This window comes from Sorex fumeus, unplaced genomic scaffold, assembly GCF_029834395.1.
Source record: "Sorex fumeus unplaced genomic scaffold, SorFum_2.1 ptg000086l, whole genome shotgun sequence".
Taxonomy (NCBI): Eukaryota; Metazoa; Chordata; class Mammalia; order Eulipotyphla; family Soricidae; genus Sorex; species Sorex fumeus.
Window position 1 is genome coordinate 27,418,708 of NW_026606143.1, and position 14,210 is coordinate 27,432,917.

The 14,210-nt window shown below is 39.0% G+C and overlaps 1 protein-coding gene across 2 annotated transcripts in view; it reads right to left on the bottom strand.

Annotated features, from left to right (window-relative positions):
• Positions 1 to 4,547: 4,547 nt before the first annotated feature.
• ZFX (zinc finger protein X-linked) overlaps positions 4,548 to 14,210 on the bottom strand; it is a 37,413-nt gene continuing 27,750 nt past the window's right edge. For both annotated transcript variants that reach the window (XM_056131078.1, XM_056131079.1), the window contains exons 4-8: positions 11,493 to 11,642; positions 11,039 to 11,182; positions 10,341 to 10,493; positions 9,569 to 9,709; positions 4,548 to 8,549 (exon numbers count right to left, since the gene is read on the bottom strand). In XM_056131078.1, the coding sequence (XP_055987053.1) occupies positions 7,366 to 8,549; positions 9,569 to 9,709; positions 10,341 to 10,493; positions 11,039 to 11,182; positions 11,493 to 11,642 (1,772 nt within the window). In that variant the 3' untranslated portion in view covers positions 4,548 to 7,365. The remainder of the gene's footprint in view (positions 8,550 to 9,568; positions 9,710 to 10,340; positions 10,494 to 11,038; positions 11,183 to 11,492; positions 11,643 to 14,210) is intronic.

The window sequence follows — 14,210 nt, forward strand, 5'->3', positions numbered from 1 at the left end:
TGCGGGGGCAGGAGACTCAATAAAGAGATAAAAATAATAAAATAATAGGTCAGTGATATATCTCAGCAGTAGAGCATTTGTACTGCATGCGTGAGGCTCTGAGTTTGATTCCCTGCACCACAACAGGATTGAACAGATTTAACCCAGATGAATGGGTAAGACGTGGTATACTGGGGCAGGAGCGATATCACAGCAGGTAGGGCATTTCTCCGTCCCTCTCAGAGAGCCCGGCAAGCTACCGAGAGTATCCTGCCTGCACGGCAGAGCCTGGCAAGCTACCCGTGGCGTATTCCATATACCAAAAACAGTAACAAGAAGTCTCACAATGGAGATGTTACTGGCGCCTGCTTGAGCAAATCGATTAACAATGGGAGGACAGTGCTATGCTGGGGCAGGGGGGATAGTACAGCCAGTAAGGCACTTGCTGACCCAGGTTCAATTACTGGCACCCCACATGGTCCCCCAAGTGCACCATGAATGGTCCATGAGCACAAAGTCAGGAGTAGGCCCTGAGCTCTCCTGGGAGTTATAAAAAAAAAAGATGTGGTATACTTCTCTTACCATTTGCAACAATATGGACTTGTAGGGTCTGATGCTGATTAAGTAAACAATGAGAAAGACAAGTACCAGATGATGTCATTTATATGTGCAATATAAAGAAACAAAGCAAGGTAACTAGATTAAGTCAATCCAGAACTAACCCTACTGAAGTTTGCCAGAGCAGGGAGGAGTGTTGGGGTCACCAAGGGTGGACTGTCCGATGGAGGGCATCAGGTGTGATTTAACCTTCAAAGAAAGATGTAAAAGCACTCTTGAAACATATAATGATGCAAACCAATGTTATCTCAATGTAAAAATGTCTTTTCTGAAGAGAAAGTGAAACACACTGCCTTGGGAGAAAAAGGAACTAACTTTTTAAGTCTATAATGGTCGAGTGGATAAAAAATGAGAGAGGCCACAGCAAATATTACAGTGGGTAGGGTGTTTGCTGGAGCGATAGCACAGCGGGTAGGGCGTCTGCCTTGCACGCAGCCAACATGGCCGACCCGAGTTCGATTCCTCCGCCCCTCTCGGAGAACCCGGCAAGCTACCGAGAGTATTCGATATGCCAGACACAGTAACAACAAAGTCTCCAATGGAGATGTTACTGGGCCCGCTCGAGCAAATCGATGATCAACGGGAGGGCCTTTACTTTACTTTTTACTTAGGGTGTTTGCCTTACACGTGACCGACCTGGGTTCGATCCCCGGCATCCCATATGGTCTCCTGAGCACCTCCAGGAGTGATTCCCAAGTACAAACCACCGTCAGGTGTGGCCCCCAAAACAAACAAAAAGAATGAAATACACAATGGAATACGGAAAAAGATGAAATCTTGCAGTTTGCTGCCACTTGGAAGGAATTGGAGGGTGTCATGCCAGGTGAAGTGAGTCAGAAAGAAAATGACAAAGAAAGCAAGGGATTAGCCAAACCCAGTAGAAAGCACGTGAGACAGGGTCAACAGAAATGTGATCTGAGGGTAGTAAGGGAGGCCAGGAGACTAGACCTTGTGATAAGTCAGGCACTGGTGGTGGCATGGTGTAGCAGCACTGCAAGCAGAATATAGTAATATTGGCACTATAGGTACACACACACACACTCACTCACACAGATCTCATAACAGGCAGGATGAGCTCAACAGTATGAGTGCATGCTCTGCATGCAGGAGGCCCCGCACAGCATGGTCCCCTGAGCACTGCAAGGAGGAATCCAGAAAACTGAGATGCAAGTAGCCAAGTACAGAGTCAGAGATGACCCTGAAACGAACAAAATCAAAACAGTCTATCATGGGCCAGGAGATGGCTCAAGCATGAATGAATATACTTTGCGTACAGGAGGCCCAGGTCCAAGCACCAGTACAAATGCTCCAAGTATCACAGGGAGTATCTTAGCAACATCACCAAGTATCTCCCTGAGCACTGCAGGATGTGACCCCTCCAAAATTCCTATCGTCACCAGGAAAAATCAATAGGTAACACACAAATTTAGAGACTAGGAAAATCCTCGTATTCTTCTTCTAGTGGAGTAATGCCAGAGGGCAACCCAGAACTGGAGTAGTCTTTTTTTATTGGGGGGGGGGGGGGTACATACCCGTCGGTGCTTGGGGGTTTGAAGCTGGGTCAAGCCATATGCAAGGCAACTCCCTTATCTGCTGTACTATGGTTTCAGCCCCAAAACCGGAGTAGTCACATTTTATGAATTGGTTTAGGGTAACTCTTGTCACTTCCCCATGAGGGCTGGGCAAGGTGCTAACAGCCCTTCCCTCCCCCTGTTGTCTCTTCTGTAATGGAGGACTAACCCGTTTCTAGTTGGAAGAGGGTAAGGTACAGGTCCCATGGCTTCATTATCAGCCACAGTCTCGATAGGGGGTAAATACCTTCATCCTCTCGATTTCTCAACGCAGCTTTATCATGTGAAGTCATACACTCAATTCAGGGGGGGTTTATGCCTATCTTCAGTGTGATTAGAACCCAGAGGGTGATGTTAGAGCCTCCGAAATCTCGACAGATGGCTCTCCAGTACATCCTTTACTTCAAAGTGAGGGCAAAAATCTTTGGCTTTTAAAGTCAAACAGGCATGAAGGAAAAACTGGCTTCTTGGAAAGCAATGTAAAATAGGTGGTTACCAATTTCATTTTAGTTAATACATTTAGCTATTTCCGCGACAATTTAACTAATAATGAATACCATTTAGAATTCTTAAGTAGGTTTTCAGAAGCATACTACGTGGCGTTATGTATTAACAGGATATGTCATGAAAGATATTTTGTGTTCACTAATACCAACAATACACAGGATCAAATAGGAAAAATCAAGGAAAGTAATAGTTGACTTTGACCAAAAACTTGGTGGATTAATAATTTTCATCTCTTTCACTAGTGTCAGTAGTGCTGAATTACTAAATGGGATCAGATCACTTTCAACTTGCACCATATTGGAGATTGATTAAAATCTCATTTCTGTGTGTACCTTCTCTATAGCCAACACTCCACTGGGGTAACTTAAAATAGGAATTTATTTACAGTAGAAAGATGTCAAAAACAGGAACAATATATAACAAATCCAAGGTTTTATGAAAAAGGCAAACAACATATACACAAAAGATAAAACAAAATCCAAAAGGGCAAACTTAACTTTGACCTTATCTAAACATGTGGCAAAATGATTTTTCAGCTGTTGCTCACGTAAAACTGGGCCAATTGGTTAAACAGACACACTTTTCAGCCCTCCTCTTCCTTTACTTGCGTAGTCTTCCTCTGAATTCAGCTTCACTGTGAGGAATGTAACCGAAGAAAGCAATGTAAGACTTACAGGCTATAGGCTATTAATATGTGCATGAAGGTAAATTTACTTAACTGTCAGGCTCACACTCTGAAAGGTGTAATGTGAAGATATAAAACTAAGTCCCATTTCACTTTCACTGACTATTCTGTAAGATTTTTCTTGTCCACTACACAAAATGCTGTGCCAGTCATCTTCTGAGTTCCTCAAGTGCTCTAAAGTGTTTTTGCAATCTTAAGAACGCATTCAATCACTTGGAGAACATGTTAAAACACAGATGGCTGGGCCATACGCCCAGTTTCCCAATTCAGTGGTTTGGGGTGGGGCTGAGAATATGCATCCTTAACAAAGTCCCAGGTGATTATGATGGTGCTGCTGCCAGGTCACATTTGGAAAAAAATCACTGTTCTGAACTACCCTACCCCTCTAAGATTGTGACTGAGCACACCCTTTCCTTGCACAAATGCTAGATTTCATGGAAATAAAGAAAACTGTTAGTACTGAAATTCCCAGAGAAGAGAGCACTATCTGGTTAAGAATAAGACTGGCAAGATATTTTCTGTTAGGCATCTAGGTTTTTCAGTACATTGTTGGCTTAGGTTTATGGCACTGGACACTGACATTTCACCATGCTCTCTTGATCACTTACCTCAAGTTTTGATTGCTTACAGTTTTACCTATTAGGAAACAACTTGTTCCTACAAAGTTGAAGAATAGCAGGTTCTCATTTAAATCAAAGGAAACAAATCAAAGATGACTCAAACAAATCTCTTGGACTTATGGAAACCTTTACCTAACTTCCCATTTTTATGGTGATACGATCAATCTTTAGTATATCAGTGTCTACTAAAGTTCTTCAAACTGGGCACAAAGAGTAAGTCTAGGGCAGGACGGCAGGACTTCTGCCATGAAGATGGCAACAATCCCAACTGGCTAATGTGCTGAATTGATACTGAAATAAGTGCTCTCAAAAACTACTTTATTCATTAGATATTTTTCTCCGGGGAATTAGTGGTGCTAATTTAACAGATCCTTTATGAAGGTTAAAAATGAATTTCAAGGGCATGTTCATCAAAAAACTCACCAGTACCCTCTTCACTTTTTTGAAAGTACTTGCAAATTCACAGGGCTGAAATATTATCAGTATTTGCATCTGAGTCACAAAATTTAAAGCGATCAAGCGTTTTGCATACTACTGCTGCATAAAAGGAATTAAGAAATGGGGAAATGAAAATAATCCACTGCTTTTGATGTTTATTAGGTTTTACAAAAACTGTACATTTTTTTTCCTTAAGAAAAAGCATTAACTTAGTACTGGTATCAAATAGACTAAACATTCATAACAGGAAAATAATCTGATTTTTATTTTTGCACGTTATTCTCAAGTACACAATTACAATAATGTCACACATCCCTATATGATTTTCTTTTTATGTATTTTACTTTTTTTACAAAGTATACAGAGGGTGGGACATACAATATTTAATAGGGTATTTCTACAGAACAATAACTTATATTATGTCCTTGTAAAAATCTGTACCTCTTTAAAACATTTAACTGAAATATCCTTTTTTTAGCTTTGCTAATCAAAATTGTTTTAAGAATTAAAACTAGGTTGTAACTAATGTCAGTACATAACAGTGACTACAATTTTATCTTTATACATACAAATACATTTTTATCATATTTACTTGACCAAACCCTTAAATACCTTTTAAAGGTTTCAATATTGTGCTTTAAAAAGAAAAAAACTGTGTATGATTCCAGATTATGTAAGAGAAATATAAAGTGTGTATGCAAAGTGTTGTGTTCTTTATCTTTCAGTTTATTTAAAAAAATATACTTAAATGTCCAATTATTTATACTTTTATATCAATTTTACAGGACATTTAGGACATTTAAAGTAATCAATGTCCACTTTTAGCTAACGTTTTTTTTACATTTCTGGAAAAAAAATTTAGGAGTATTTTTTAAAGTTCTCACAAAAAAACAGACAGAGCTTTCAAGAATAGTACTGGAGGGCAATGAATCATACAGTAATAAATTAAAAGAGAAAATATGTTATCGGGGCCAAGGAGGATCAGGGGTTCCCACTGAGAGAGGCCCAGGCCTTGGCTTTGACTGACATTCAGATTGGAGTTCACACCAGCCTAGAGTATTTGATTTAGAACTAGAATAAATTCATCGAGCACTTCAAAGGCTTGCTAAACGCCAACTATTTAGATTTCTAATCTGTAACTCTTAAATACAAGTATTAATGGAAAAGAGAAAGATACAAGATAAAAACCAAATCGCACAATGGGGATGGAGCACCGTAATGGAGTGGCAAGGTAGCTACCAAGTGGAAAGAATCGTCCTAATCTCCTACGACATGTCAGATACTCTTGTGCCCAGACCAAGTTAAGGGAACCCCAAAACTTTCAGTTCTCCACAATTCAACTTAAATCAATGTGTTCCAATTAGCCCAGTTTATTTTATGAACGTGTGACTGATTCACAATCACCTGTTAAAAAATATCAACTCTAAAACACAAAACTGTGAAAGACTTTGTGATGTTCCACAAATAAGGCCTCAGATTTCCCTCAGACACTTAAAACACACCTTTATCTTCTTAATCAAAGCCAACTCAAACACTGAGTTTTTTTGTTTTTATTTTTTTTTAAAAAGTTTGCTGGCTGTAACCAAGAAATAACTGATCAGGCTGAACCTGCTGAATTAGCACCCGATTTCTGGTCCATGGAGCTGCTACCTCCTCAGTCCACCTCACCTGGTGACACATGTTGTTCCCTCATGGACTTTGCAGAGAGAACAGAGGGAGTTGTCTGGATTCTCATCTCAACTTTTCAGAAAAATATAAAGGCATGGAGCTGAAGTTGTATGAAAACATTCTAGCTAGAAACATCTTAACTTCTATTTTTTCAATTACCAAAGATACTTAAAATACCTTTACTCTTTAAAAATACTAGTGTCCTTAATTTCCTTCTAATTCATCACCTGAGTAGTCTCTCTGAAGAGCATGACTTATAAAATGCTCTCACATGCATCCCTGCATCTTTCATGTTAATGTAAATTTTAATACTTTCGTTATAGATTTTAAACAACTACTACTTGGGGTTGTGTGTATAAATATGTAAAATAAGCAATACACACAGATACATGTGTTATATATATATGTGCATATAGATAATTCAGGGTACATTTACATATATAAAGTTGCAAAAGATTCTATGAGCCACAAATTACCTCTAGGAGATTCCAAAATGCAATCTTCAGTTAATTCTCACAACCATTCCAAGACAAAGCAGCACATACAGAATAATCAAATTACAACAGGCCCAAGCAAAAATTTTCAATAAATTTCTCTAAAACTTTGCTATGCTGACAAAAGATGTAAATACTTCAAAGAAATCCCCCCAAAAAGTACATTTTGTCTGCTAAACAAAACGGAAAGTAAAACGAACCCAGCCACTGTTCCTTACTCAGTGAAGCCAGGACGCGAAAGCTCAAATAGAAACCTTCATTGTCATGTGGTCTAAAAATATTGAGCTAGACAAGCAAATGACTGCCATGTTAGGATATTAGCTCTTATAGTAAAACCTTCTGTGAATATTAGTAGAGTCTCTGACAATTTTATTGTGAGAAATTTATGGGAAAAATAAACAAGGCCACATGAATGCTTTCCAAGTTACCAATGTCAAGTTACCTTAAGTTAAATGGCCTTAGAAGAGTACCATCAAGGTAAGCAAGGTAAATATTTAAATAAATATAAAATTTCTAAGATAGAAAAATTCAATATAGAACCAGGGATTACTTTATTAAAAGCAACTTACTTGTTGCTGCTTTCCCCCATTTATTAAACAAACTGAATAGAATTCAGAACACACTACTGAAAAAAAATGTAAAAAAAAAAAAGGCAACTAGAAGCAATAATTCTATTTGTACACAGCATAAATCAATATACAGTATTGTTTGTGAACAAGACTGACTGGCTTTAAAATTATTCTGTTTCAAGGCCAATCTCTACAAATGTTTGTAGAAGTCTAGCATTAGGGCAGGCCAACTTCTTTATGATGTCGCATTATGTGCTGGTTCTTCTCCGATGGTCTTCGGAACCCTTTCTTGCAGTACTCACAACGGTGAGGATAGTCCTTTGTATGAATGGAAATAACGTGCCGCTTAAAGCCGGAGGCATCTGTAGTGCTATACTCACAGTACTCACACTGGTACACTTTTCTACCACTGTGTGTTTTCATATGCTTTTTAAGCTCATTCTGTTGCCTAAACCCCTTTCGGCATCTCTTACACCTAAACGGCAGATCCTTTGTGTGAACAGACAGAATATGGCGACTTAGAACAAAAGGATCTGCAATCTTGAAGTCACAATGTCTACACTGATGCATTTTTTTACCCTTGTGGGCAGCCACGTGTTTCTTGAGTTCTGAAGGCCTGTGAAAGCCTTTATCACACATGTCACACTTATGAGGGTAGTCCTTGGTGTGAACTGAAATTATATGTCGTTTCAAATCACTTGAGTTCGAACTCTTGTGGTCGCAGTGCAAACACTGATGTGTTTTGCTTTCTTGGTGGATAAGAGCATGTTGCTGCACCTCTTTGGTATCTGAGAAAGTCAGAAGACAAATGTCACACTTGAATGGCATCTCTTTACTATGCTTAGTTTTTACATGCGTTTTCAAGTTAGAAGAGTCTGCAGATCTGTATTCGCAGTACTGGCATTGGTACGGCTTCTCCCCAGTATGGATTCGCATGTGCTTTTTGAGCTCTGATGGGTGACGAAAACCTTTACCGCATTCCACACAAATATGAGGAAAGTTCTTGCTGTGGACTGCCAAAAGGTGGCGATTCAGTAACCCTTGTTCGGCTGTTTCATAGTCACAGAATTTACACTTGTGCATTTTGTTGGATCCTTTTTCCTTATGCACCATTTTGTGAGTAAACAAAGCCCCAGCATGAGAGAAATGCTTCCCACACTCATCGCATTCAATAGCCTTCTCTGCCTTGCTGGTTAGCTTGTGGCTCTCCAGATGGTTATGTAAACTGATCTTCTTGTTGGTAGTGTAATCGCAGTCAGTACAGCGGTACTTCTTCTTAGTAAGGTGTTCAGGATGGTTTTTCATGTGCCTCTTCAGAAAACCTCTCGACTTAAACTTTTTCCCACAAATCATACAAGGATAGACAGTCAAGGGATGTCCATCAGGGCCAATAATTATTGCTAAGAAAGAGAAAGAAAGGAGCATGAGCGGTCAAGTTCTGCTTGGGTTTCTTTAAGAATTTAAAGTGTGCCTGCTGAACATTTAAAGGCAGATACTCCTAAGTTAGGCTATTTGCTCTTTAATATTCTTCTTACCACTTTTCTTTTTGGGGGCCAAACCTGGCTATGCTCAGGGATTATACCTTGCTCTATACTCAGGGATCACTCCTGATGGGCTCTGGGGACAACATGTGGTACCACCAATAGAACCCAGGTCGGCCTCATGCAAGGCAAACATCCTACCACTCTACTATCTCTCTAGCCCCATCTTCTAGCCACTCTTCAACATAAACGGAGAAATCTCATCATAAAGAGAACCTACCCTGGAAACTTTGCTTAGTATGACAACCTTACCCCCTACAGTTAAAAAAAGTAGGTAAATATGTAACTGTTATCATCTAGCTACTGAAGTTATAGCAATTTAGAAACTGGAGGAAAATTATGAAAAATAAAATTGCATTATCAAAATTTCTGCTAATTTTAAGTTTAGATATAGCCACAGAAGCTTCAATATGCAAATTTTTATACAAGAATACGCAGGAATATGTCACATGAACTGAAGCACTTGTCCTACTGCTTTATGCTGACAAATTCATTTCTCTTTGGATGGTGCCAGGGATATAACCCAGGACCTCAAACATACAAAGCATGTGCTCTACCACTGATGAATATATTAATTTAGGTTTTCAAAGCATTAATATTGGCAACAATTGAAGGGATTTTTTTTTAATTTCCACGTTAAAATCACCCAAGTTTAAACATTTTTTAATCCACGTTTGATCCATCCTGGTTCTTTTTCACCCAAGGACATCATTCATGAATATCACTGAGTTCTTGAAATCATGCTTTTAAATTAAATACACAAAATCTACATGTGGTCTAGCAGCTAAATGCCATTACAACACCTCTGTGGATATACGCTAGCGTTTCATAGGAGAGCTCGCAAAGCACGCTGCGCTGTGGAACTCGTGTGCCCTCACCTGTTTGGTACTGCCTGGAATCAGGTCTTCTCCTTTTCTTTGGTTTTTGTTTAGCCAGTCTGCCAAGCCCAGCAGACTCATCTATGTGCAAGAGGGCACTTGCAGTGCCATTCCGGTTTTCAATTCCATCAGAATTATTACCTAACAGTGTGCATTAAAAAACAAAATTGTACAGTATTATAAATTATAAAGAATTAGGGATTCTTTATTAACTACAACAACAAAAAGTAAGCCATGATACTCATGAATGAGAGAAATTCCCCATTTTAAGGTAATGGGTTTTATGAGCGCATATAGAGAGGAAGAAACGCCTAGCTTCCAAATCTAAAAAACACATGTCAACATCTTGCCCCTCAAACTACCTTGCTATCTCCCCAAACTGTAAAGCCATGGGCCATAAATAATACAAATAAAATCTTAGTTTGATGGTGGTGGGTGTGGTACAATCAGCACTGTATGCCTAAAATATCAACACTAGTGTAGATCAAAACCTCAATTTAAAAATAACATAAAACACAACTTTTCGGCTCAAAAGTCTGCATACTTCTTGTATTACTTCCTTCTAAGTAATATACATACATAAAGAAAATTCCAGTCGAAATTACATGCAAAAAGTAAACTTTATAAGCTACTGTTGTTTGAATCAAGCAACACTTGTAAAGTACCAATGTTTCAGACTTCTGAAATTTAAGACCACAGAAATCACTTTTCAATCATAAACTAATGTTACGTCCAAGAACCAATCAGCCCAGAGAGCGGCTAGGTGACTTACCGTAAGCTGCTGCCCACGCTATGGGCATGAAGGTTTTGATTTCATTGTCATCTATTTGCTGCTCGTGTGCAGCAGCCGCCGCCGCTGCTGCAGCTGCATCCTCCTCACCTACGATCACTTCCATATAAACTTCATCTGCGATTTCGGCAACATCTAAGTAGGAAATCATACCCGTCTTTGAGACCAGATTTACAGAGATCAAAGGAAATATACTTCATTTGAATTCATGTAATAGGTCATTAGAAGAAAAGGTTCAGATTATATAAACAGAACAGTGTTTACATAGCAAGCAGCCAATAAATTTATTGAACAAAGGAGTCACTTGTCGGCTTTCTCGTCATTTGTTTTTAATACAGTATCCTAAGTATACAGAGTCATTAATGTTTCCTTTAGAATATGGCAGCATAATAATCTCTACAATGGGGCCAGAGAGGTAATACAGGAGCCACAGCACTGAACTTGGCCAACCGTAGCCAAGTACAATCCAGCACTGCATATGGTCCCCCTGTACTGCCAAAAGTGACCCCTGAGCAAAACTAGGAGGAAGCACTGAGTATCATCCAGTGTGGCCCCCGAAACAAAAACTAATGAAGATATCTCCACAATAACACTACCTGGTTCTTTCAAGCATTGGCCATTTCGGAAAAAAAAGCTACTGGAACAGACAATTTTCTCCCACAAAAAGGCCACCTACTTACTTAAATCTTCATCTTCTTGCTGAGAGTCGTTGACAGTCATATAAACCATTTTTTCTCTCGGCACACGAATACTGCTATTCTGATCAAGTAACTCAACTCCATGATCATTCTCGGGTTCACTCTCCACGATGTCTACGGTGCCACCTACAAGGAAAGATGACAGCTCCAAGAATGTGTATGAAAATTTCACTTCCATCTATTTCATCTTTACATTTTACATACTTTTCTATTGCTACATCAGAATCTTTGCTTAGAAGTATCCTCAGACTGCGAACGTGAATCAGCAGCACAGCTTTGCACACCTGACACCCAGGCCTGATCACCCCCAACACCCCCAACTAATTAATACATCATCAGAAAAGATTTCAAATGTTCTCAATGGAAACACCCCCAAAGTAATCAGGGTTAAAGCATTTAGATCAGGATATATAATAGGCTGAAGGTTTTCTCTTACCTAAGTCATCCTCTCCGGGGTCAGCTTTAAAAATGTACACCTTAATGACTTCAGGACAAGTGCCATCTACTTTACAAGGATCAATTTCTGACTCAGTATCCATGGTCATTTCAGAAGAACCGTCATGTTCTATTTTGCCAGCATCATCCACTGAAGAGACAAGATACGTATTACAAATATTAATAGCAGTTATTTACGTACTTTTAGTTAATGTAAGCTCTACATTGATTTATAAGATGATTCTACCTAGACAAGTAGACAGGAATGTGGCCAACTGCTAAGCAAAAGCCACATCATGGAGGGTCTAGTGCACAAAGGCAAGGGGCTCAGACTTAATTCTAGGATGCCGATGGTTCTCAACCTGTTTAGGCGCCAGAACGTAAAAATGCCCAGGTCCCAGCACAGCAGCTGTACAGATTCAGGCTTGTGTACTGATATAGATGTAGAGTTAGCGCTGTCTCCCAGGAAGTCTGACCAGACACAGCAGAACCTTTTAAACAGGGTTGTAACAAGGTCAGAGCATCATTTTGCTATACCATTCTGTTGGCCCTGAGAAAGATGAATTCAAAGGAACCAAGACAAAAGCAGGACTACTTATGAGTAAATAATACAGGTGACGGATAATCATACTTCAAATCAGGACAGAGGTAACACAAATGGGCAAGTGGCAACTTGAGTTTTATCTTTGGACTAAAATGAGGAGAAACTGGTGCCCAGCTAAAAACTGAACATGACAAAGGGGTCTCTGATTCACTTAGGTCATTGAGCTACAGGGAAAGGATACTAAGATAAATGAGAAAAAGGATGTGTGTTAAGTTCCATGGGGCAGCAATCCTAAAGTCCTCGGAGTTGGTGCCTGTTTCTATCATTTTGTGCCTTCAGAACCTTTTGCTTGTTTCTCTCGAACAATACAATCCATTGTAATGTCATTATCTGGGTTTTACCCTTCCATCGTTCCCACTAACAGAGCAGAGCCTGTGTTTTCATTAGTCTTTTTTAAATGAAGGCCTGGAAATGATAGACACTCAAAATATGGATGAACCAATAATATAATGAATCACTGACATGGGAATTCAACTGCTGGACATTTACGTGTGAAAACTTTGAGACTCTTCAGCTGTGAGTTAACGCAACCCTCAGATCATCAGGAAGAACCTGCAGGGTGAGAAGAGTGGGCCGAGGACATCCTCGGGGATGTCATAACTTAAAAAGAGTTCACAAAAAAACCTGAGAGTTAAAAATTCTAAGAATTCTTAGTAAGGCCCATGGCAAAAATGTGGCCCTCATGCAAGTCAAGGAGGAATGTCTTCAGTGACTAGTTATCAGGAAGCTGCTGAAGTTCCTGGCGAAAAGCTGTGTAAGTAAAGATCGCACGGTGTCAGATCAAAGTGGGTTGGGGATTCAATGGAAGGTCTGAATTTAAGAAGTGTAAAAATGTAAAACAGAGAAGCACGAATGAGTATGCACTGCAGAATTAAGGACTTTTCTGTACATTTCAGCTCTTAGAGAAAATAGGAAAGAAAGTGAGGCTAAAGTCAGAGGACAAATTCCTGAAGTTCTTTAAGGAATGGGGAGAAGGGATGAAATTAGGCTCAGAGGTAAAAAAGCATCTTCCTTAACCAAGAAGAGAAACACGCTAGCCTGCTGAGGCCTGAGAGGGGAGAGAAGGAAGCAGCTATATTATGTTTATGGAAGGGAGGAAGGTTGTAATGCAGGAAGTTGGAGATGTGCATGGCTGAGGACTTTAACTGGGAATATGAAGCAGGGCAAGGGTTCTGGTGACCAGTGGGAGATGGTAAACTGGCTAGAAAGAGCTTGAGGAACTAGAAAAAAAAATTAGCCAATCCAGGACAAGGATGGCAAGTCAAATGCTAAGAGAGACAAGTTGGTTAAACTCTTTGTAGATTAAAAAAAAAAAATCAAACAGGTTCCCCAAAGTTTGATCATTAAATTGAAGTACTTCACTATGGTGTGTCGCGAGGCAAGTGGTAGAGACTCGTTACTATGCCTTTTTCCTGGCCTAATGTGTGCTCACTACTCTTTCAAAGCTAAATATTTTTATAATACACCAAGCTGATTGAACCAATGTTATTTTCTGAATTTGTGATTTTGTAATTTTAACTAAGGTATCTTAAAGATCACCCAAAATTGGCAGGAGAGTCCTGGAAAACTCTGTTACATCTTTAAAGAACTCATCTCCGAACAGCCTGATATTGTTGATAAAACTTGGCCTCTTTTGGCAAGTTTGTCAAAATTGTTTCTAACAGATACTGGAAAAGCAAATGTCCTTGTGTTAACAAAGAACAAGTTCAGACTACCTTTTGGGGCATATATTAGTGGGTAAACAAAAGATAAAAACCTTTGATGACTAAAATATCTAATGGTTTGGGATCTTACAAAATGTCATATATTTAGCTATAACTTGGAATAAAAAACTTGCAGTATGTATTCATAAATGTGCATGAAAGCACATTTCAAATACGTACACTTACATGAACCAAAAAAAGCCATTCCTTATTAGGTAAAAGAGAGTTCAATTTAAGATTTTCACCTTGAGAATTTGTGCTCCACTAACTCAACCTCAGAAGTTATTCTGAATACAAATTATTGCAAAAGCAATTTGTTTAAAAAAAAGAAAAAGAAACTTTGATAGTCCTGTTAAGAAACTCAAAATTTCACGGATTTTTTTAAAGCTACCATTAAAAATGAGTTTCTAAA